General features: G+C 39.8%; 1 protein-coding gene across 5 annotated transcripts in view; it reads right to left on the bottom strand.

Annotated features, from left to right (window-relative positions):
* The window catches only part of cep85 (centrosomal protein 85), an 86,069-nt gene extending 71,312 nt beyond the window's left edge, over nucleotides 1-14,757 (bottom strand). For 3 of the 5 annotated variants that reach the window (XM_043717503.1, XM_043717509.1, XM_043717504.1), the window contains exons 1-2: nucleotides 14,626-14,757; nucleotides 5,178-5,247 (exon numbers count right to left, since the gene is read on the bottom strand). In XM_043717503.1, the coding sequence (XP_043573438.1) occupies nucleotides 5,178-5,232 (55 nt within the window). In that variant the 5' untranslated portion in view covers nucleotides 5,233-5,247; nucleotides 14,626-14,757. The remainder of the gene's footprint in view (nucleotides 1-5,177; nucleotides 5,248-14,625) is intronic. The other 2 variants (XM_043717505.1, XM_043717508.1) reach the window with 1 other exon arrangement.
* Nucleotides 14,758-26,369: the final 11,612 nt, after the last annotated feature.

Below are 26,369 nucleotides of genomic sequence, written 5' to 3'. Positions count from 1 at the left end.
CATACCTATAGAAAGCCTTAGGGATTTCCCTATTCCTACCAACTAAGGACCTTTCATGTCCCCTCCTTGCTGCTCTTAGCTCTCTCTTCAGATCCTTCCTGGCTACCTTATAACTCTCAATCGCCCCAATTGAACCTTCACGCCTCATCTTTACATAGGCCGCCCTCTTCCATTTAACAAGGGATTCCAATTCCTTATTAAACCACGGCTCCCTCACACGACCCTTTCCTCCCTGCCTGACAGGTACATACTTATCAAGGACACTCAATAGTTGCTCCTTGAACAAGCTCCACATCAATTACGCCCTTGCCTTGAAGCTTACTTTTCCAAGCCACACATCCTAAGTCATGCCTCACCGCATCATAATTTCCCTGCCCCCAGCTATAACTCTTGCCCTCTAGTTCACACTTTCTTCTACGATTCTCGGACTATTAGGAGGCCTGTAAAAGACTAACAGGGTGAGCTCACCTTTCCTATTCCTAACCTCAGCCCAAACTACCTCAGATGGAGAGTCTTTATCCATCGTCCTTTCCACCGCTGTAATACTATCTTTGACAAGCAATGCCACACCTCCCCCTCTTTTACCCCCACCTCTGACCCTACTAAAACATTTAAACGCTGGGACCTGCAACAGCCAATCCTGTCCCTGTTCTACCCATGTCTCCGTAATAGCCACAACATTCTCCCCATGTCTGCATGGGTTTCCTCTGGGTGCTCCAGTTTCCTTCCACACTCCAAAGATGTGCGGTTAGGTGAATTGGCCATGCTAAATTACCAATAGTATTAGGTGGATTAGTTGGGGGTAAATATAGGGGGGGGGGGGTCTCTTCGGAGGGTTGATGTGGACTTGTTGGGCCAAAGGGCCTGTTTCCATGCTGTAGGTAATCTAAGCTTGCTCCCCACCTGCTGCCCCCCCCCCTCCATCTAGTTGCAGAAGCTGGTCAATGCAGTGACTCTCTATGGCAGCTCCAACTAACTTCAGCCAATAAATGAAAGTTGGTCCACCTAAAGTACATTTAAAAAAAAAGGTAAAAAAAGTCAGCACAGCCTCAGAAGACCATAAGATCGCTGAGATATCAGGCGGGGGAGGAAAAAGGGAGGGTCACCACCTGATGTAAGTGGTGGAGTTGAGAAGGTGGGTCCTTTATTGTAACCTCAACTGGATTTGCTGGAATTGACCCCATGCTGTTGGCAGCAATGCTGCATCACAAACCAGCCATCCAGTCAAGTGCCCCTAACATATGTAGTGTGCCTCTTTTAAGTTGTAGTGTACAATACCATGGTGTGTTCCTTTAGCCACATATTTAGTAATGTATTTTACATTGCAAGTCATTTCAACTAGAACTGCAGTGTTGCACATGTTTGGTACACTGTTTGAACATGTGCATTTTTTTAAGATCTGGGTGAGAACCCAACTCCAACTTGAGCAGCAAGTCACACCTGGACCCCTACTTCATAGTAATTAGTTTCCCATCAAGTTGCAATTTTCAAAAAAACTTAACTAAACCTTTCAGTGAGGGATTTCTTTACTTTGGGTTGCATCTAGGTGAACAGTCCAACAAAGTGTGCATATTACTTACGCCAAAAATTTGAAACATGCTAATTTGTAGAAAAGTTAAATCAATTTTGAAAGTTTTTGCTGGGAAAGAAAGATGGTGTTTGCCAAAATCAAAGCAGCTCCAATATTTCTGGTTAAGCCTGATCTCAAACGTACTTAGCAGTTGAGGTTTATCAATGCTTTTGCCAACAGTTCAGAAGGAGGAGGCAGACCACTTAATTTATACAGCACTGAATGCTACAACAGGTCACCACGAACAAAGTAAATGACAACTTTTATCTTGAGGCAGATTTGCTTTCATATAATCTTCAAAAAAGTGTTTAAAAAAATTACTAACTTCAGTTGTTAAGAATTGTGAATGATCATTAAGTGCTAGCAACAAGAAAGAGCAAAGGGGAGATGGACTTCAAAATTTTCTGCAAGGGTAGTTTCCCCAAGTCCACTGGGGAAAAGAAGAAAATGGTGAGGCCTGCCATCGCCCCTACTAGCCTGTTAATTTCAATTTGTAGTACTTTCATTTCTTTCTGCATTATCTTAAACAAGACCATTTGTAATTCAGTCTGCACACTATCTTCCAAGTTTTGTTCATCTCACCACCAACCCCCTCCTCAAAGCCCTATCCCTAAATGTTGTGACCAGATTATGTTCTTCAAGGTCTCAACTGTTAAACTGCCAGATTAAATAATGAGAAATTTTAGGAAAAACTGGCTAGAGCCCAGGAATATGCATCTTAACAAATCAAAACCTTCATGCTGAAAATGAGACAGGAATTGGAGAAAACCTGAAATGGTTTATCCTACTCAGCAGCACAATGCAGATAATTCTCCTCCCAAGGCAAACCACTCAGTTGAAACCAACTCAATTTTCTCCATAACAAAAAGATCGTAAAACAAACAACTGCAAATCCTGGAAATCAAACAAATGTAGGAAATGCTGGAAACACAGTCTGCAGGTCAAGCAGCATCTCAGAGGAATTTTCTTTTTTTTAAAAAAAAAGGCACTTCAAACATAATCTTTTATCAGAAAAGGAATACATTACAGGCGGACACTTCATTCTCAGTGTGTTGATCTATTCTCGATTTCAAAATAATGCCAAGACCAACCAACAGAATGCAATTCATTTTTTGTCTTACTCACATGTCGAAACAGCAAGTGGCATGGAATGTCAGATATACTTGTGGACTGAACAGAGCTGCTTAAAATTACCGCCAAGTCTAAAATTAGGGTCACAAAAGGATACCTCTCAAAAGAAGGAACCAACGAGAATGGAAGTAGCTCAAGACCCAATTGTTGCCTCATATAGAAGCTTGACATGGCCAGCTCCAGCAACCATGAAACAGGTAGAACAGTGCCTGCGTGGCAAGGTGCAGGAGTGTAAGAAATGTTGGTGTTATGACACTGCAGTGGCCCCTTCTATTAAACCAAACACCCAGAAAAACTCACCTAGTCTCAATCTGTTGAAATGCAAGTGACAGAAAAATTCCACAAAAGAAAATAACATCAATTTAATTCTAAAAAGGGGAATATTGAACAACTATTCACAACTCTAAACCTTTTCTCTTAACTGATTATCTGCCTCCAACTCTTTAACAATTTGCTGTTCCAATAAGGCACTTATTAAAAATTACAACAACTTAAATGTCAAAACCACACAACCGCTGTCATCGGTGACTTCACTCTTCTGGTTGCTGAATTCCCTGGGTTGTCTTTCTTTTTACTGCGAGTAAGTTTCATCCAAAAAAGGTATCTTTGATAGAGAGGGTTTCCTAATTTCTTGGATCTCTCTCAATGGCAGTTGCTCGCTCTCTCCAATTTTCAAAAATGCCCCTTTTTAAAAAAAAATCCCCAACATTGGAAAGGCTCATTGAATTTATTGTTTTGCCAACATCGAACCAAACTCAAAATGGGTTTTTGTATCCTGGGGCACAATTTAAACTGATTATTTTGACGGCAATTTGAATTTAACCAGCAACCAAAAACTCAGGTATCCATTTCACAGCCAAAATGTCTCAGTCCCAGAGTATACTGGAAAATTGAAAATGTCATCTACTCATATACACAGGTGCTTATAAGCTCTCAGTTCAGAACAGCATTCAGTCTTTCAAAAGGTACAGCACACATCTATAACTTTGTAACACTAGGATGGAAATCTAGTTGATGGATCACTAGCAGCACAATACATCAGGAGGCAAACCAGTTTTTTCCCCCCAATTGTTCCATTTGATCTGTTGATCAATCAGGACATTCAGTTCTGATGACAAATATATTGATGCTCGAAATATATTGATGCTTCAGGTTAGCCTCTTTACAAATGCTGCCCTACTTGGATTTCTTAAAATAAAATCCTGCTCTGGCTCCATCAGAAGAGCCTATTTTTGCCTTGAATTATTGTACGGTCATAAAATGTATTAGGTTTACTCAAGCCAAGTAGCTTCAACCTCTACTCCAGGTAACAAATATCTTATTTATAACGCAAATGCAACAGGGCAGCTATCCCACCATCTTAGACTTTGCAACTTAAGTCAGTCAGCGAACTCAACAGAATGAATAACACTGCCTTTTCCAACACAAGGTCAAGACCTTTGAACACCATCTTTACATAATTTCAAATTTCACTGTATTTACAAATCTGGAGTGGAAAATCTTTAAAACAGTTATTTCCAACAAGTCCACGAAAACCATATCTACCTCTATTAGATACAGAAAATAAAGCTTCTGAAAGTCAATTCCAGCTACAGCATTACAGAAGATTGAATCAAACAGAAGAATGTTGTAACCATGCAGGTTGTGCGCATTTTGGAGTAGTATATACTTTCAGATTGGGTGAATCAAAAATTGCACACTCAAGTATTGGTACTTTCAGATTCTTTTTAGATCTAATTTTTAAACCCACAGGTTTGAGTTTAATAAATTAAGAGTTTCATGCAATTTCAGAATGCCATTCTGAACTGAACATTTTCATATGACATCGCTAGTGCATGTTGACAGCCAGAAAAGCCCCAATATAAAAAAAAACTTAGTGCTGCTACAAATCATTTTTATGAATTCCAGTTGCATTATTGTGTGCGGTTATCAAAACAAAAAAAGAGATATTGCACAACTATAAAGGGGAAAGACTTAACGGGCTGGGACTTTTTGTGGAGAGAGATTATCTAATAGGTCTAGAAAATTATGACAACACGACAGAGTATCTGGACAAGATATTGCATCTTACAAAAATTCAGATTCATAAATAAGACAGACAGTCACTAATAAAATTGTAAAAGGAATTCAGAAAAAGAAAATCTTTGTTCAGAATGAGAAACTCTGCCAAATTGGTTGAAGTGACTTGCCTTGATGCAGTTAATGGGAAGCTGCATATGTACATGTTGGAGAAAGGAATTGAAAGAATATGCTGATAGGGTGAGATTAAGTAAGATGAAGAAAGATGGGTGGAGTCTTGTGGTAGAAACTGGATGAGACTTGTTGGGTCAAGTGACATATTTCTACATCATTAAACTTCATGGAGAAAGCATTTATAATTACATTTCCAGTAGATACAATATAAACATTTGCAGTACTTGACTTGCAACATATCCATGCAAAAGTACAGGAAAAGAACACTTTTGCAGTTCTCTACCTATTGCGTTGGTGTGCTGTTGAATCGAATCTCTATGCTTCCTGGAAGTAGCCATATGAAATCAATTCACCTGTTCACAAAAAGCATAAATCATCATTAAAATAGGCTACAGAGCATGAAAAGACAACATAGTGGCTTTTTAAAAAGTGATCACAATAGATGATATTGCATTTTTCATGAAGAAAATGAACCAACTGACTGATGAGCAAAGAAAAGAGAGTGAGAAGTGCAAGCTCCCGGGTCAAAAAGTACTCTTCCTCACAACAGGCAACTGTACTCAAGTTTTCCGAAAATTCCCCCCCCCCGCCATTTCGTTTACACTCTCGTATCACCTTCCGTTTTCACTGGCAAATACGGAACAAGAATAACCAAATGGTGATGGCATCATTAAGAAATTCACAAAAGTTATTGGAAACTGAAAAGTGGGGTCAACAACTTTAACGAACAACAAAAAAATTTACAGCCCAGGAACAGGCGCATCGGCCCTCCAAGCCTGAGCCGATCCAAATGTACTGACTAAACTTGTTGGTCAATTCCTAAGCATCTGTATCCCTCTGCTCCCCGCCAACTCATGCATCTGTCCAGACAGATCTTAAATAAGTTTACTGTGCCTGCCTCTACCACCTCTGCTGGTAACGAGTTCCAAACACCTACCACCCTCTGAAGTACTTACCGCGTATATCCCCCTTAAAAACTATCCACCTCTCACTTTGAAAGCATGACCTCTCGTTATTGAATCCTTCACCCTGTCTATACCCTTCACAATTTTGTAAACCTCAAATTAGGTCACCCCCTCAATCTCCTTTTTTCTAATGAAAATAAACTTAACCTACTCAACTCAACCTCTTCATAGCTAGCACCTTCCATACCAGGCAACATCCTCGTAAACCTTCTCTGCAGCCTCTCCAAAGTGTCCACACCCTTTTGGTAATATGGCAACCAGAACTGTACACAGTATTCTAAATGCAGCTGAACCAATGTCTTGTACAATGTTAAGATGACTTGCCAGCTCTTATACTCAATACCCAGTCCAATGAAAGCAAGCATACTATATGCCTTCTTGATCACTCTATCCACCTGTGCAGCAACCTTCAGGGTACAATGGACCTGCACTCCCAGAACTCTGCCCACATATATGACATCAACAGCCCTTCCTTCATCTATCAACTTGGTCACTTCCTTGAAGAAGTCTATCAAGTTGGTAAGGCACAATCTCCCCCACGCAAAACCACGTTGCCCATCATCAATAAGGTCATTCCTTACCAAATATAAATAGAACCTATCTCAGTACCCTCTTCAGCAACTTCCCCATCACCGACGTCAGGCTCACTGGCTTGTAGTTACCCGGAATATCCCTACTACCCTACTTGTACGGAGGGACAAGATGAGCAACTTTCCAGTCCTCCAGCACCTCACCTGTATTTAAGGATGCCACGACGATATCTGTCAGGACCTCTGCTATTTCCTCTCGCCTCCCTCAGCAACCTGGGATAGATCCCATCCGGTCCTGGGTTTGTCCATCTTATATCCTTTAGCCTACCCAACACATCTTCCCTACTTATGCCATTGTGATCCAGACTAATTAAACTTCTATCTCTAATCTCAACATTCATCATGTTCCTCTCCTCAGTGAACACTGATGCAAGGTAATCATTCAGAATCTCTCAGGTTCGGCACAGCCTTCCTTCATTATCTTTTAGTGGACCAATCCTTTCTTTAGTTACCAGCTTGCTTCTTATATAAGAATTAAGAACGCTATGGGGTTTTCCTTAATTTTGCTAGCTAAAGCAATTTCAAGACCCCTTTTAGCCCCCTTGATTCCTTGTTCAAGACTGGCCCTACTCTCCCAATATTCCTCCAGGGCCCGTTCTGTTCTCAGCTGCCAAGACCTTATGCACGCTTCCCTTTTCCTCTTGGGCTTAAGTTAAAGTTCAATCTACAAGCTATGCTTTGCAAATCAGGTTGGAAGCATAACAGACCTCAATTTGATAAATTAATCTCAGAAACACAACAACTAGTTTAAAAAGAGGTTTACTCAAAAAAGGTTGAGTTATACACAGTCAGTTGTGATGTAACGCAATAATTCAGTTCTCACGTAATCTCATTCTATAGGAAAGTTATAAAATAGCTATGCTGTTTAAACTAATGGGGCCGGAATCACATTATAGCCAATACAGGTAAGGAAAACTTTCACTCTACAAAACTGGTCTAAAATCTTCAATCACATTAAAGCTAGTTCGCATTGAAGAAACACACGTTATAGCAAAGCAGACTGTATTTAATCCTACGCAAATATAAAGACATACTAAATTCAAATCCACATTGTTCTGTTTGTCTTAACCATTCTGCAGAATCTGGAACCTGGCCTGAAGATCTGATGCAGTATCCCTCAACAGCACCATGCTACAACCAGCCCTTGCATAATTATGAAGTGAATATACTGCTTGATAGAATGACTTAACTCCAGTTGACTAAGACCAAACATACAGATGCGTTTGGACTTGGGAATGATGTGCATTACTGTTCTATTTTGTATTCTCAAAAGCTCTGTTAAAGATTATAGGCTTTTTCTGACTAGAACATAAAACACGTGTGGCATATTTAAAAGGACTGCAACAGGTTCTTCATGAACTGGTAGAAACAAAAAAGATTTTAAACATCTGCTTACCAGCAGTTATAAGTCAAATTTCAAAAATTAAAAATTTGAGCTTATGTTAGGTTAATTTCTCTTCCCAGTTTTAAAAACACTCAACACATCATAACATGCAGTAACATGTATAGAGGGTTGGGAGGGAAGGAATGCAGTTTAAAAAACAGAGGAGGAGCAGGTTTTGCAATGCTGCAACATATGTAAACGGATGGTAAAATCTACACGTCATCCCCTAACTTGAAAGTTATTGATGACACCTGCCTAGTTATCTCTCCTCTTCCATTACACAAATTGTTGTCAGCCAGTCAGCAGATGCTCTAACAGTTGCGACTGCACAGTATTGACTGGGAGACAATTCTATGCAAGTACTAAAGTCAGATCTAATACAATGGATATTTACTCTGCATTTAACATTTAGCAGATAATTTATCAGGCACCTGGAGCTCATGCCCAATATCTACAAGGCCCACATTGTTCATAATTGCTACAACCCTGTGCAACTGCACATACTGGAGGGGGCTTAACCTTGCCCCTCACTGCATACCTGGACTTTGTTCAAATGAGATACATCACTACAGGGATTAGTCAGGTAGAAGCTGTGTAGGGCTCAGATTGCTTGTCTTCTTTGGAGCTCAGATAGCAAAGCAAAAACTCAAGGGTGGGTTATTTAAACCCATCTATTTAAGTTCATGCCATGATGTGCAGGTGCCAGTGCTGGACTGGGATGGATAAAGTCTGAAGTCATAACACCAGATTATAGTCTAACAGGTTTATTTGAAGTCACAAGCTTTCAAAAACACTGCTCCTTAGTTAAGTGAAGGAGCAGAACTCCAAAAGCTTGTGATTTCAAATAGGTCTGTTGGACTATAACCTGGTGTTGTATGGACTTCTGACTAATTTAATGTCAGGATGGGAATACTGTATGGTTAGTATTCTGAAAATGGGCATTAAAAAGACCAAGAGTTCATTTAATTGAATTAACAGAGAATAGTTGACTTCTGCATGATGCATCTTGCCCCTTAGATTTGGGATTTTCCAGTTAAAGAAAACATTTTATTTCACACTTATTGTAAAGGATTAAAGAGAAAAAATTCTCTTCACAATTAGCTGAAGAAACAAGATCAAAACAAAAAAAAATTCAATTCTCCAATCTTCATTTTTATTTTAAAAAAAGTCTCAAATCTTTATAAGCAATGCAAAACTAGTTTGTCTGGCAATCCTTGATGCTGATTATGAAAAGATAAAATTGGTGAGCATTCTCAATAGTTCTGTTGGCAAGAACTAATCGTGGATTTGATTCCCAATTTGGCTGATCTGATTTCATTGGAAAACCATAAAAGGATGGACACAAGAAAATCAGCAAGGGCTTTTGGACAAGAAAATACTTTTAAAAATATCATTTTTATTCTGTACTAAAACACTGCATTAGCTACTGCAATTACGTTCAGAATCCATTTCAAAGTGTCAGCAATTTGCCAAAAAAAATGCCATATGACAATACATTATCTTTCTCTGTAAGAAGTTATCTGAGGCCCTTTCAAATGATTTATACAGGCAATTGGGTATTATTTATATTCCAAAGATCTCCTAGTGTTTAGTGCGAAAAGGATCCTGTGGCTTGAGCTGTATGATAAAAATGACCAACACCAGTGTGCTCAAAGAGTGACATGGGCAGACAATTACTTCACACAGTAGCTTTCAAAAGAGGCAAGTCAATCTATACTGTCAGGCATATTGCATTCTCTCAAACAACTTTATAAAGAACTGCAATCTTTTGCCGTAACTTTAAAAAGCCAGCAGTGAAGTGTAGGAATCTAGTGTCAGGAATTCTAATCTGCAAAGGCAGACTGAGTGGAGCTGGCTTGAACAGAGTGGATACTCCCAAAGCAGAAATGTTTGCACGTGTGCATTTTAAAGTACCAGCTGCACCACACAGGCTATAAAAGATGAAACCACTGCAAAGACTGACTATGGGGTCAGGGAACCAGGGAAGAAAGCAAATACATTTGATCTGGAGCTCCTTAGTTTAATCACTCAAAACTACACTCCATACACACAGACTGACAAACAGCAACTCAAGATAGAAAGTACTGCAGAATAAATTCAATACACAAAATAGCAATATGCTTCAAGGAGATACACTTCAATGCTTATCTTTAAATCTCCAGTATTTAGAAAATTTATATTATCCAAATCAATTGAATACAATGCTTTGAGGCCAGTTGCGAGCTTAAAATAGGTCAAATCTGACATGGAAAATTCATTCCATGCAAGTCATCAGAATGCATTCTGCTCAGCATATTTTCATTCTTGATCCAGCTGATAAACAAAATAACATCAGCATGTCACACTGCACTACCAGAGTAGGACACAATTTGTTGTTGTAAGGGTTTCTCTGATATAGTAAGGTCATCTATATAAAAAAAAGATACAAAAAAATAGTTCAGTTGTCAAGAACTAATCCCAGGTTTAAGTACCAATCAGTGCTAGCTAGTGACCCAGTTGCAACCGGGCAGCATAAAGGACGGCTACAGAAAAAAAAACAGCAGGGGATTTTGGGAAACAAAGCTTGCAACATTTTCATTAGAGGCTGCACTGGCTCACTTACAGGAAAAGTTACCAAAGTGGATTTTTAAATTTATGAATTGCAGCACTGTTTCTTAAACACGTGAATACTCCTATTATTGCAACTCTCATTCAATACTCTGATCTGCAGCATGGTACCCTTGCCAGAGATCTGGCTGGTAGTCAGAAACCAGAGACTGTGGCTTCAAGCAATACACAGGATACCAAACTGGGAATGAACTCCTGGGTTATGAATAAACTTGCTCAATACTCAATTAACTTAAATTATGCTAAGTTGACAATACTTCTGTATCCTCTCTCATACCATCTCCCACCCCACATCATGGCCCACCACAGGTCTGATTCCCATTCCATTACGGAGGTCTGTGGGTTGGTGGACTGGAGTAGCAGTATCAGCTATGTTATCGCCACAATCTGAAATGTTTTTCTATCCCTTCAATTTGCAGGTTTCTCTCTGCCTAACAGCTGCCTTTATCTTTGTGCCTTCATACACCTATCAGGCCCAGCCACATTTGTACTGCAGCAAAATGCTTAACAATAGATTAACTTGAGTCAAAGATGCTGCACAATGCACATTTAAAATTAGAGTGAAAACTCACTTATCTACATCCCGATTATCTGGCAGCACTAGCTGCCACAATGTTCACAGGGCAAACAACAAATGCTACTGATATCTGGTAAAGTTGCTGTCTTCATTTCAGCAACTATTTCTGTTCAGGCAATCATGAACCTCAATTTTTATTTGTACAAAAGACACTCCACTTCAGTTCTGGAACTATAATCGAACAATATATAATTTCTGGATCTTTTCAAGTGGAATTGCTTATCAAATTTAGGAGATGTTCTATAATCTGGATTTCCTTTAGCTTAAATTTAAACTTTAAAATCCTAACCTCCAATGTGCTAAAGTATAAAAAATTACCTTAACATTTGAGAACATACCCTAAAGCAAATCATATCAGATATACAAATATGTTCCAGAAACTATAAGCTTCTAAAAACCCCAATGGCCCATTAATTTTGTGACGAAGCTGCTCCTTTAAGAAGGTTATGCAGTCCTTGGCTTTTTTCCCCCCTAGAGGAGGGTGTAAATGACAGTGACTCCAAAAGTCTGCTGGTTGAGGGGTTTTAGGGCCAACTTGAGAATAGCTAACACATACTACCTCAGTCAGAAGGCTTTCAAAAAAAAAAAATTGTACAATGAAAGGGGAGTGGCCAGTTCTCCCAGCTCAGCTTTTCTTTGGTTTGTTTCTTTAAGCAGTAGTGTGGAAAAGCTGCTGGACTCAGAAGTAGATCCAGACAGGTACGCTGTCCCTGACTTCTATCCTGTAAGAACCTATTTAATTTTACTTTTTGTGCTAAGGGGTGTATATGGGGATTGTTGAAAGTATCTGGAACAGCATCATTAAGATGGGATAGTGTGTTGGGTTTTCAGATAGGATATGTTATTCGGTATTCTGTTCTTAGTGTTTCATTCAGTAATCTTGTCAATAAGTTCTGTTTTGTTTAAAATGAAGTGGTTTTGTCAGCTGATTCTCTCCTGGCATACTCATTTTACACTGCTTAAGAAGCTAGCAAAGTTAGGGTCTGGGCTACCTTCTTGAAATGTTGAGGGGTCTGACCTGGTCCAGTCCAGAACAATCTGCATTTCTGGGTTTTTGAAGGAAGATCATTGCACAGAATACAAGATGGCCATTTTCTTCCAATAATGTCACAAGATCTTAATCATTAGGCCGAATTAAGGAAATGAAGTCTGCAGTATCTAAAACAATATAACAATTCCATGCAGAATGTAAGCAGCAAGACTCCACTGGGCCTTTGTTAATGGCAGATATGAATACAGAAGTGAAACATGCTTGCTGGGATTGTATAAAACCTTGGTGAGCACACCTTAGTCTACGCAATCAAAGAAGGATATAGTTGCCATGGAGGAAGTCAGCAAAAGTTAAATCATAGTGATTCTTGAATGGTGGGGCTGTCCCATGAGGAAACCTGCATTTGAGTTTGGAAGAGGCAATCTCATTGGGGAAACAAAGTCTTCCAGGACTTTAAAAAAAAATCATGGACACAGAAGATACTTCCCCTGATTGGTAATTCTAAAAATCAGGGGAAAAAAAGGGTTAGGCTATTTATGACTGAGGGGAGGAGAAATTCCTTCAGAGGATTGCATACCTTTGGAATTTTTTTTCCCCCTCAGCTCTCTGGAAGATCATTGAATATGTCCAAGGCAGAGATCCATAGATGTTCAGATATTAAGACATCAAGGGATATACAAATTATAAGAAAATGGCATTAAGGCAGCTGGTCACACATGATCTAGTCGAATGCCAGAGCAACATCCACACATTTCTACTGTATTAAAAACCCCTTCCTAAATATTTAAAATGCTGGTTCTTGTATTCTTGCAAGGTTAATGCAGAGTAATTCCTAAACTATATGATTTAGTGCATAAGAAAAAAACTCGCCAACTGCTAGCCTAAAGTACAGTTCTTCCAGCACTGCTTGCAACTGCAAGAATCAAAATTCTGACATGTCTAGTCAAATCTCCAGCTGCGCACATGATATTCCATTTAGTGCAGGGAAGTCCTCTGCCGCTTTAGTGGAGCGGGAATCAGTGATGGTAGCACCACTGGATGTCAAGGGGCAGTGATTAGATTGTCTCTTCCTGGAAGTGGCCATTGCACCATACAAATGCAAGACAAATGTTATTTGCCATTTATCAGCCCAAACCTGGATAACATCTACATCCTGAATTTGAACATGGACCACTTCAGTATCTGAACAGTGACTAATGGTGCTGAACATTATGCAATCATCAGCATAACGGCCCCACTTCTAACCTTATGATGGGGAGGGAGGTCATCGATGAAGCAGCTGAAGATGGTTGGGCCTACGACACTACCCTGAGGAACTCCTGCAGAGATGCCCTGAAGCGGAGATGACTGACGTCCAACAATCACAATCATCATCCAACATGTCAGGTATGATTCCAACTCAGTGGAAGGTTTGCTCCCAACTTGCATTGATTCCAGTTTTGCTAGGGCTCTTCAGTGCCACCCTCTGAAATGTGGCCTTGATGACGGCCTGTCCTCTCTGAAGTGGTCCATGTTCAAATTCAGGATGTAGATGTTATCCAGGTTTGGGCTGATAAATGGCAAATAACATTTGTCTTGCATTTGTATGGTGCAATGGCCACTTCCAGGAAGAGACAATCTAATCACTGCCCCTTGACATCCAGTGGTGCTACCATCACTGATTCCCGCTCCACTAAAGCCTGTCCTCGGATGCTGCCTGAATTGCTGTGCTCTTCCAGCACCACTGATCCAGAATCTGGTTTCCAGCATCTGCAGTCATTGTTTTTACCTCAGTGCAGAGAAGGCGAGAGTTAACATTTCGGGTCCGGTGACCCTTCCTCAGAACGAAGGGTCACTGGACGCGAAAGGTTACCTCTGCCTTCTCTGCACTGATGCTGCCAGACCTGCTGAGCTTTTCCAGCAACTTGTTTTTGTTTCGATTTACAACATCCGCATTTCTTTCGGTTTTTCTCCCCCTCCCAATAAATTCACAGTTTAATTTTCCTTTGGCGATTGATAAGACCAAAAACGCGAATTTATCTTAAAAAAAAAACTTTAATGAAAAAAAATAAATCGATAACTGGGATATACTGGAAAGGAGCAAGAGCCAACATCTAACAGTGGGGGTTGAAAAGTATCCATCGACAGGATTAACATAATCCGCCTAAAATCCCATTAACCTCAATCGACAAAGTCGGTCTGCGTCCTTGGTCACACTCATGTAGGACAGTGCAGTTTAACATCAAATAAAAGGATTTCGAGCAAAAACGTGCACTTTCTTCTAATGAAAAGTGCAGACAAATAAAGATATTCGATATAAATGTGACAAATTACATCGGAAATAACTCAGTACACAGTTAAGTCGAACAGATGGCCAGCTCCACTGAAGCTGATACATGTCGAGTAGAGGGAGGTGATGGGCAAGTGCCGGTGAGAGTAAAGACAGCCGGGCCGGGCCGAGCCGGGCCAGGCCAGGCCAGACCAGACCAGACCATATCGGGCCGGCCCAGGCTCCAGGGAACACGCTCTGCCACAACACGAGAAACTCGTGCTTCCTAGGCCAATGGTTCTGTCTGACGACGACCACAACGTTAAACTTCCCGTTCACTTGCGAGCCGAACTCTTATCGCTTGCTTACCTCAGGTCCCAGCCAGCGTCCTACCGACAACCCGCCAATAAAGCCGGGCTGAGAGAATACCCCACACCAAGGCTGGAGACGATTCAGCCGTTATGCTACCGTGCAACCAACCCTCATTTCAACCAAAGTCCCGCCTTAGGACATATCTATTGGTTAGTCACCCGAACGAGGCATGCCAATCTGACAGTATTCGGCTTATTATTGGTCCACTGTACTGGCACTCATTATGGGGAAGGCGGACACAATCGTCATCAAGTTTGTCTGCACCGCCTACTGATTGCAGCAACGACTGCGATTCAAACAAACTGCCGGAAACCGTAATATATACAATAGCAGCGCATCCACTGTGGTACCATAATAACCGACATTAATTTCATTTCAAATTATGCAGCGAATGTAGGGTAGACCAGATTGTAATTGGTTTACAACCACAAACAAAAACAGAAGTTGCTGGAAAAGCTCAGCAGGTCTGGCAACATCTGTGCAGAGAAATCAGAGTTAACGTTTAGGGTTCAGTAACCCTTTTACTGAACACACGTAATTCAGTTAGGAATAAGTCAAACTGGACTGGAAACATTAACTCTGTTTAACTTTCCGCAGGTGCTTCAAGACACGCTGGGTTTCTCCAGCATTTGCTATTATAGACAAAAATCCTATTTTCTTCTGCAACGATAGTCAGTTTTCGTAAAGCGTGGGTGCTAATCCCCACATCCACCTCTCCTCCTTTTGCAACCAGGCGTGGGACGAGACGACAGAGGACTGGTCAGGGGTACACACGGGATGTTCTTTCAGGGGACTGAGACTGGTAGGCACATATTTCTGCTCCCAGAGGAAAAAGAAAACAGTTCAAGCCAGAGGAGATGTGGTAAAAGTATATTCAAGGAGGACCTTCACGAGCAGAACATTACCTGGAGCAAAACAGAATGCAATGGATTGGGACTCATGGCAGGAACCTGCTACCCAGAGGAACTACACCTAAATTTGACAACGTGCCTGAAAACTTAAACTTTTGATTTGCTCCACAGGTACAGTTGATCTACTGAGTGTTCCTAAAATTATCTACTTTTTTGAAAATTTCAGGGTTGATAGATGGAGAGTGAAGGCTTCAATTCCTTACTCTGATTATAGCTACTGAGGATGTTCCAAAGCAGCTATGTCATCATCATAGAATCCCTAGAGTGTGGAAACAGGCCATTTGGCTCAACAAGTCCACACCAACCCTCCGAAGAGAATCCCACCCAAACCCATTCCCCTACCCTATTACTCTACATTTCCCCTGAGTAATGCACCTAGCCTACATATCTTTGAACACTATGGACAATTTAGCATGGCCAATTTAACTAACCTGCACATCTTTGGACTGTGGGAGGAAACAGGAGCACCCAGAGGACACCCACGCAGACACGGGGAGAACCCTATACGCGAGGATGGAATCTATGCCACTGTGAGGCAGCAGTGCTAACCCCTGAGCCAGCATATCATCTAACTCTGACCCAAGTGTATACATTTCCAGGGATGTCCTGTCTTACCATGTCCTGTATATATTTAGATTTAACAAAGATTTTTAATGTTCATTGACATGAGCCTGGATTACCTCCTTGTCAAAATCCAGATCTGGTCATATAACATGGAGGTAAGTGATGACCAAATCTACGGATCTGGCAAGAAGTGGCAACTGAGAACTTGAAGGGAAACCGAGAGCGTGCATGGATAAAGAATGAGGCCAGTCCAACAATTTGACCACAAAGGAATAGAAATCTGAGCAGAGAAACCAAGCAGTAGTATAGTGCATCAGAAAAAAGACTTCAAACCTGACTTGGTCACAGGACAACAGAGAAGGAAATCCTCACAATGGTAACAAAGCACAGGAAAAGTCTGTCGTGGGGAAGCGACAGTGAGTAATAGGTCACAGAACATTAAAGGTCTCTATAGAAATGTAAAAATTAAGGCATACAGAAAGTATAGTTTTCAAAAAAGTGTATGAAGTAATTGGACACATATAATACTGAAGGGCAGAGCTTTGCCCAGCCAATATTATATAAGTTTAAAAGTGTCAGAAGAGAGGCTATTTCAGAAAGGCAGTAGAAAAAGTTAAGACTAGATCAAGAGTCATACAGCTCGGAAACAGACCCTTTGGTCTAACCAGTCTATGCCGACCATATTCCCAAATTCAACTCGTTCTACCTGCCTGCGCTTGGCCCAAATCCCTCCAAACATTTCTTATTCATGTACTTAAATGCGTAACTGTACCTGCATCCATCACTTCCTCAGGAAGTTCATTCCACACAGGAACCATTCTGTGTAAAAAAAGGTTGTCCCACACAACTTTTTAAAATCTTTCTCTTTTCACCTTAATAATATGCTTTGAAATCCCCACCCTGGGGAACAGATACCTGTAATTCACCTTATTTATACCCTTTATGATTTTACAAACCTCTATAAGGTCACCCCTCTACCTCCTATGCAGCAGTGAAACAGTACTCCACAAGAACCTTCACCATCGTTCTGTACAACCTCAGCATGATGTCCCAACTCCTACATTTAAAGGTCTAAGCAATGAAAGCAAGCATGCTAAATGCTTTTTTAACCACCCTGTCTACACGTGATGCAAACTTCAAAGAATTATATACCTGAACCCCTAAGTCTCTCTGTTCTATAACACTACCCAAGATCATAATAAGCTTGATTTGAGGATGCTGCGGAATGGAATAATTTCTTCTTCAAAGACCTAACAAATCCCCTACAGAATTTTGGCTCCCCGAATTCCATAAGTTCTTTCAGATTCCATGCTGTGGTTCAGGCTGAGAATTCTCATACTAACTTCCATTCAAATCAGAGTTAAGAGACAGATGCTGCCTCATATTTTAGTGCAACGGGACAGAGAAAACCAATACTTTATGTGTCATTCCAAATATCTTCTTTATTAAGTACAGAACCACAGAAGTGGTTCTTTAACTGAGAAAGTCAACACTCAATTGTCTGAAAGCTCAAAAAAAGAGGCTTTCAGATCCTTAGGTCCATGAGTTGAAGTATCTGTTAAGTGATAAACCATGTGTGATAGAGAAAGGAATGCTCTCTCGAGTGTGAATACTGTTAAGGAGTGATGTAGAGTCATAGAGATGTACAACATGAAAACAGACCCTTCGGTCCAACAGACCCATGCTGACCAGATATCCCAAACCAATCTAGTCCCACCTGCCAGCACCCGGCCCATATCCCTCCAAACCCTTCCTATACATATACCCATCCAAATGCCTCTTAAATGATGCAATTGTACCAACCTCCACCACATCCTCTGGCAGCTCATTCCATACACATACCACCCTCTGAGTGAAAACGTTGCCCCTTAGGTCTCTTTTATATCTTTCCCCTCTCACTCTAAACCTATGCCCTCTAGTTCTGGTCTCCCCGACCCCAGGGAAAAGACTTTGTCTATTTATCCTATTCATGCCCCTCATAATTTTGTAAACCTCTATAAGGTCCGACGCTCCAGGGAAAACAGCCCCAGCCTGTTCAGCGTCTCCCTATAGCTCAAATTCTCCAACCCTGGCAACATCCTTGTAAATCATTTCTGAACCCTTTCAAGTTTCACAATATCTGTCCGATAGGAAGGAGACCAGAATTGTACGCAATATTCCAACAGTGACCTAACCAATGTCCTGTACAGCCGCAACATGACCTCCCAACTCCTGTACTCAATACTCTGACCAATAAAGGAAAGCATACCAAACGCCTTCTTCACTATCCTATCTACCTGCGACTCCACTTTCAAGGAGATTTGAACCTGCACTCCAAGGTCTCTTTGTTCAGCAACACTCCCTAGGACCTTACCATTAAGTGTATAAGTCCTACGAAGATTTGCTTTCCCAAAATGCAGCACCTTGCATTTATCTGAATTAAACTCCATCTGCCACTTCTCAGCCCATTGGCCCATCTGGTCCAGATCCTGTTGTAATCTGAGGTAACCCTCTTCGCTGTCAACTACACCTCCAATTTTGGTGTCATCTGCAAAGTTAGTAACTGCATCTCTTATGCTGGCATCCAACTCATTTATGTAAATGACACAGAGTAGAGGACCCAGCATTGATCTTTGTGGCACTCCACTGGTCACAGGCCTCCAGTCTGAAATACAACCCTCCACCACTACTCTCTGTCTTCTACCTTTGAGCCAGTTCTGTATCCAAATGGCTAGTTCTCCCTGTATTCCATGAGATATAACCTTGCTAATCAGTCTCCCATGGGGAACCTTGTCGAACGCCTTACTGAAGTCCATATAGATCACATCTACTACTCTGCCCTCATCAATCTTCTTTGTTACTTCTTCAAAAAACTCAATCAAGTTTGTGAGACATGATTTCCCATGCACAAAGCCATGTTGACTATCCCTAATTAGTCCTTGCCTTTCCAAATACATGTACATCCTATCCCTTAGGATTCACTCCAACAACTTGCCCACCACTGAGGTCAGGCTCACCGGTCTATAGTTCCCTGGCTAGACTTTACCGCTCTTCTTAAACAGTGGCACCACGTTTGCCAACCTCCAGTCTTCCAGCACCTCGCCTGTGACTATCGATGATACAAATATCTCAGCAAGTGGCCCAGCAATCACTTCTCTAGCTTCCCACAGAGTTCTCGGGTACACCTGATCAGGTCCTGGGGATTTATCCACCATTAACAGTTTCAAGACATCCAGCACTTCCTCCTCTGTGATCATCTATTTTCCTACAGTCTATATCTTCCATATCCTTTTCCACAGTAAATACTGATGCAAAATATTCATTTATTATCTCCCCCATTTTCTGTGGCTCCATACAAAGGCCACTTTGCTGATCTTTGAGGGGCCCTATTCTCTCCCTAGTTATCCTTTTGTCCTTAATATATTTGTGAAATCCCTTTGGATTCTCTTTAATTCAATTTGCTAAAGCTATCTCATGTCCCCTTTTTGCCCTCCTGATTTCCCTCTTAAGTATACTCCTACTTCCTTTATACTCTTCTAAGGATTCACTCGATCTATCCTGTCTATACCTAACATATGCTTTCTTCTTTTTCTTAAGCAAACCCTCAATTTCTTTAGTCAACCTACCAGCCTTCCCTTTCACCCTGACAGGAATATACTTTCTCTGGATTCTTGTTATCTCATTTCTGAAGGCTCCCCATTTTCCAGCCATCCCTTTATCTGCGAACATCTGCCTCCTATCAGCTTTTGAAAGTTCTTGCCTAATACTATCAAAATTAGCCTTTCTCCAATTTCGAACTTCAACTTTCAGATCTGGCCTATCCTTTTCCATCACTATTTTAAAATGAATAGAATTATGGTCGCTGGTCCCAAAGTGCTCCCCCACTGACACCTCAATCACCTGCCCTGCCTTATTTCCTAAGAGTAGGTAAAGATTTGCACCTTCTCTAGTAGGTACATCCACATACTGAATCAGAAAATTGTCTTGTACACACTTAAGAAATTCCTCTCCATCTAAACCTTTAACACTATGGCAGTCCCAATCGATGTTTGGAAAGTTAAAATCCCCTATCATAACTACCCTATTATTCTTACAGATAGCTGAGATCTCCTTCCAAGTTTGTTTCTCAATTTCCCTCTGACTACTGGGGGAACCTATAATACAATCCCAGTAAGGTGATCATCCCTTTCTTATTTCTCAGTTCCACCCAAATTAACTTCCCTGGATGTATTTCTGGGAATATCCTCCCTCAGCACATCTGTAATGCTATCCCTTATCAAAAACCCACTCCCCCTCCTCTCTTGCTTCCCTTTCTATCCTTCCTGTAGCATTTGTATCCTGGAACATTAAGCTGCCAGTCCTGCCGATCCCTGAGCCATGTTTCTGTAATTGCTATGATATCCCAGTCCAGATGAATGTGATTGCATTTAACCATGTGTTTTGAAATCTTTATGCTTGTGTTATATAAAATTAGTTTGGTTTATTTGGTTTTATTCTTCATTTCTTTTGCCTTAATACATTTCTGGTTTATTGTTGAACTGAATCTGCAGCATTGCATGTTTGATGTTTCAGTGAAAGCATCTCTTTAAAACCAAAAGAAAAATCCATCAGGCCAGATTTCAGTCTGGGTCCTGGCTTGTCCCTAATACTTTTAGCTGGGATTATAACAATACAGATTTTCTCGGTAAAGAATTTCTCTGGATTTCAACTAACTGTGAGGTGATAGTGAATAGGTGGGATCTTGCTTTGCTAGGTGTTTTGAACAGTTTTCAAACATTTAAATTTAAATAACTTGCTTTTTTTTTATCAGTGTCAATAAACTTCTGTTTTATTGTTAAAACCAAATCTATAGCCTTATAGTTCAAACCTGCTCCTATTTTCTGTGTTTCTGTAGTCAGAGCCAACAGCTTACTTCAAAAGGCAATAACAGACTATCTTCAGGCTTAAGTTATTCTGCTGCAGAGAGGTAGTGACAGACCTTTCTTTTTCCTGTCTGGAGACCTGCTTTTTTTTATTAACCAATTTTTCTAATCAACCTGTTCAAAGATATTATTACACACCTCTGGAGCAGACAGGACCTGAAACTAGCCTGCGGTCTGGAGCACACTACCACTGTACCACAAGAGGGTCCAATCTAAAAACCTTCTATCTCTGCACCATATATACACACACACCAGTTGTTAACAAAACAGAGTATTGTTGTCTTGCAGAAGCTCATCAGAAGCCTTTTGCTGCGACATCTAATTCTATGTAAATCTACACATACACTCGTGTGTGTGTGTAGATGCCAAATTACTTCTCATTCCCATTCCTTGCAAAGCAAATGTAAACACAACCCACAATGTGTTCCAGTAGCTTGTTTTTAAAGTGCAACAATTCCTTCGTCACACAAAGGCAAAATATCACGGATACTACAAATCTGAAACAGAGAATACTGGATAAACCCAGCAGGTCTGGCAGCATCTGGTGGAGAGAGAAACAGTTAACATTTTGAGTCTGGTGTGACTCTTCTTCATTATCCTCCTGAAGACGTCATACTGGATTTGAAATATTAATCCTGTTTCTCTTTCTATAGATACTGTCAGATCTGCTGAATTCTTTCCTCAGTGCTATTCCCATTTTAATCCATAATCAAAAATAAGGAAATAAATAGATCTGGTCTTTACACCATTCATCACTAGGAAAATACCATACCATAAAATAAGAATATTGATGCAAATGTGAATCTCATACTCCTTGTATCTAAGCAGGGAGCTAAGTCTGTGTTGAAGTAGTCAAATAAGTACATCCAATCTTGAGTTTTCAGTCTTCACCATTACCCAAACAGTATTGCCCTCAATTTTGTCCCATTTAATAAGAACTCATGAAGATAAATCGTAATTCATAAAATAAAACAGGCTTCCATCCTCCCAGGTTCAGTTATACCTAATGCAGGATTGAGAAAAATAAAGCTCAAATTGAATGTGAGCTGACTCTTCATAATTTGTGCACTGTACCTGAATTCTGAATAAAATCAGACAAATCATAATACTGTTTTAAATGCTTCAAGCAGAAAAGGAATTATTTGAACAGATCTTTCCATTGGTCTATGCCTATTGGGCTTTGTTTTCTTCAGACTTAACTGTTCAAAGGATCCCCAGAACAATCTCTCACCCTCTATCTCAATAAATATTAGTTAATCAAAATCTGGGTTGGACAGACCTTAACTTGCATTGAGTTCCCTTTCCTCATCAATCCTGTGTTTATTGAGGCATATAGTCAGGAAATGCCTCAATTTTCAAATGTGATCTCTGGATTAAAATCTCTCAATATCCTAACACTGCAACCTCCATCAGCTCTACAACCCATCAAAATCCTTCTCCCACTTTAGTGCTAGTCCATTAAAGATCCCCTTCACTCCAGCATTGATGACTATTTTCTAGGGCAAATGTTGAGGGCCAAAGTTCTGGAATTACTTCCTGTGCCTATTTGCCTTTTCCTTTTCTTTTAAGACTCTCTCTGAAACCCATCTTATTTCACCAAGCTTATAGTTATCAGTCTTAATGTATCCTTCTTTGACCCATTGTAATTTTCTGTCTAGTCATGGCTGTGAAGAGGCTTGGGATGTTTTACAATATTAAAGGCTCTAAGTAAATGAAAGCTGCTGTTATTCAAACTCTGCTCCAAGAGAAGATATTTGTGTGACTGTGTCTATTATTTTGAAGATAGTGATCTGTTCTTTCCCTCACATTCATCTTTGCTATGGTCACAACATAGTTCTCAACTTCACATAAATAATAAGCCGCTCAGGAAAAATGGAAGATATCTGAGGAAACTCACTCAGTGCAGTTCTGCTAGGAATTTATTCACAGTTTTGCAATACAGGCTTCCAATAGACATGGCAGAGACATTCAAAACTCAAGACAACCAAGAAAAAAAATTACAAAGTCAAAAACCATTTGAAATGATAGAAAATATTACATCCTATGAAAACTTTTCAAATCACATTGTTTACATTGTTTTAATGAAGGTGTTAATTAAAACTAATTGTGACATTACAAATTGTTCATTCATCAAAGCAAAGAAAATTGTGAGTTTTTTTTAAAATCACCAATGAGGACAGTAATAATTTGACAAGGAAACAGTAATTATTATGCAACTGGAAATCCAACAGCATTAATTAACCATAGTAACACCAAGTAGAATCCAGAATCAGAATCTGTTTGTAAGAGAATACATCAAGGGTAAGAAATTAATCAACTTGAGGGACAAGCACAACAGTAAGGATTTTTTATGTGTAAAGTGTAGTTCAACATAGCATTTATGATTAAACTAGGATGTAACTTGTACAGTTTCACCCTATTCAAGTACCTGTAATCTTGGCAGGTACCTGTAACTTTAGATGCAATAAAGATTAGCTTCGATATAATTTTCCAAATACAAGTACCAGAACAAAAATGTTTTCAACTTGATCCTATATGACTAGATTATGATAGAATGCATTCTGTGAGGTAAGCATTGCCTTGCATTTGAGGATTTTGGAAGAGTACTCAATAATTTAAAGTGAAAGGTGAAAACGGGCCACAGCTTTTTAATCTCTTAAAGTACATTGTCTCATTATGGCAATAAATTGTATTTTTCTTCATTTCAATATTGTTGCCCCTGTTAACTGGTAGTCTAATAAAAATATTTGTAACCATATAAAAAGTTTTTCCTCCTACTCATTGTAAGTTGACTGTTTACTATGCCTTTGTATTGAAACAAAAATTCTAATTTTATGGCCAGAGGTTCTTTCATTAGATTTAGACACCAATTAATTTTACAACTGGGAAATTTTCGAAAAAACCACCCCAAAATTTGATTCAACTATTTGCCCATATTGGGCTCTGTGAAGTGGTGTAGACCACCTGGTAGCATCTCCTAAATTCAAGCTCATTCTCATTCAAACCAGCTGACACTTCAAGTTTGAAAAATATTTGCATTGAATAAAAGTCCCTGACTAAAACAGGCTAACTTCATTACTAGAAGATCCATACATAAAGACAGCATGTAGTCAAAGCATTTGTGTATTGTAAACCATCATCCAACTCAAGCATTCAAATTTGGCCTATTGCCTCACAAAATTATATTGCCTCTTTGTTCCTACCCTTGTCATATAAGTCACTATGTCAGCCCACAGCAAGAAGCTCCAAATTTATTCAACAAGATATCTGATTTGGGAGATGCATACCACTTTTATTTTGGATACAATGAACTCAAAGTTCTGGCATTCTCCCTGCAGGTCCAACTGCAAACGAAAACTAATAACTAGCCTAATCTTATCAGAGGTTTCCAGCATTAAAACATGGAGCCCATCTCCCCTTCATCTGCCTTTCTCTGTTGAAAAGGATTTCAAGCCCACGGTCTAGCTTTCCAGCACTTACTTTCTTATGTGGTTCATTTGTAACAAAATATTGCAGCAGTAAACAGAAGTGGGGACAAAATAAGGTTACCGATTTATAGTCATCCTCAAAATGTTAATAGCTCGCAGGCAGCACTGGGTCTAGGGTGAGAATATTGTCTCTTTGGCAAAGCAGCTTTAATGGCAATATATAACGTGACGGGACAGACAAGTCACAACTGCACCACAGAGCCATTTTGGCATGTCAATAGAAAGAGACTGTTTAAACTAAATAGCTAGACAGAAGATAGTTTTCTCCTATGAACACGACTTTACAATCAGCTTGCTCTATCCAATTATATTAACAAGCAACTCCAAAAACTCACCAAATATTAATTACCTCAGAGGTGCTTATTAATAGAATTTGAAATGTAACTTATTATTTGAGTTTATTAATCAATTTCCTGAAACAGTGCTACTCTGAGACATATTTGTTATTAATGGATCAGGGCTTGGAGTATATACGTATCTATTATTTCATTGAGCACATTGTCAAACTGTAGGTTGAGTTACGTAGAACTTTGTGATCTAATATGCTTTTGGCTTTTATCTAAATATTTACAGACTCAAGATTTTAAATTGTATACTCTATCTCGGGCTGTGAGCAAAAGCAGTAACAATTAGGCATGCTTCAATATTAATCTCCTATAACTAAAAGTCGAATAATTCTCTGGTCTTGAAAAACTTCAATCTGTGACTTGTACAACTTGCAAACTGCATGACTGACCCATGTGTAACTTCACATATCATTTCTGTCTTTCACAGGTGTTACGTTAACAATACTGTTTATGAGTTACATTGGAGTGTGAGAGGGCTATGGATATGGAGGTGGACAATTAGAATGCCTGTTTCAGTTCTCCAACATTGTATCCCAGCTTCCAATAACCTTTAAAGGCCCTCTAAATCTCATCCTTCAATTTTCTCAGCCAACTCTCATGCCAGCCCATACTGCCTCATATCCCCCATGGGAGACCCTCTATACTCAGTCATCTGATATGTACAATTTACAGTCCTTAGATTCTGTGCAATGTCAATGGAAAATATTATGCAGTCTTTAGGGAAGAAAAAAACTTACAATATACTATAAGCCCCATATTATTGATATTTAGAAAACAAATTGCATACTGCTATGCAAAATCAAACCGTGTATTCTTGTAATCCTGTGACGAGTCAAAAATAATAGAAATCACATCAATGGAACATCCTCGTTCAGCTTCTTGAAGTGATCATTTATTCTCAAGAATGGAACACCTATGCTAAAATTCATTAGCACTTGAGACTGAACCTTGCATTGATAATAGCTATGGTGTTCAAACAATACCTTCTCATTGGAAAGAAAAGAAGCTATTCTCTTCAATTCCAATGCAGTGGGTCAGTCAATCAATGCAAGGGAGCAGGTAGTTAGTTCTTTTTCTGGATTAGTGGTGCTGGAAGAGCACAGCAGTTCAGGCAGCATCCAAGGAGCAGTGAAATCGACGTTTCAGGCAAAAGCCTTTCGAAGGGCTTTTGCCCAAAACGTCGATTTCGCTGCTCCTTGGATGCTGCCTGAACTGCTGTGCTCTTCAAGCACCACTAATCCAGAATTTGGTTTCCAACATCTGCAGTCATTGTTTTTACCTAGTTAGTTCTTTGTCAAATGTCAAAACATAGTACAACAGATGATAACACAGATTGACAGGGCATGCAATAATGTTGTTCACAGCATTTTTGTGCTTTTTTCATTGGAAAAGTATATAATGCATGTGAACAAATATACAGTTGATCAAGTTATTTTTAAAATACACTTTTTTCTAATGAATAACTGCATGAAAACACATCTGCAATACATTAGCACTTGGACTGTGAAACCATGAATGTACCTTCCCGAA

This window comes from Chiloscyllium plagiosum, chromosome 27 (genome assembly GCF_004010195.1).
Source record: "Chiloscyllium plagiosum isolate BGI_BamShark_2017 chromosome 27, ASM401019v2, whole genome shotgun sequence".
In the NCBI taxonomy this organism is placed as follows: domain Eukaryota; kingdom Metazoa; phylum Chordata; class Chondrichthyes; order Orectolobiformes; family Hemiscylliidae; genus Chiloscyllium; species Chiloscyllium plagiosum.
The sequence above is the reverse complement of the archived record's forward strand: the minus strand, read 5'-3'. Positions and strand labels throughout refer to the sequence as shown.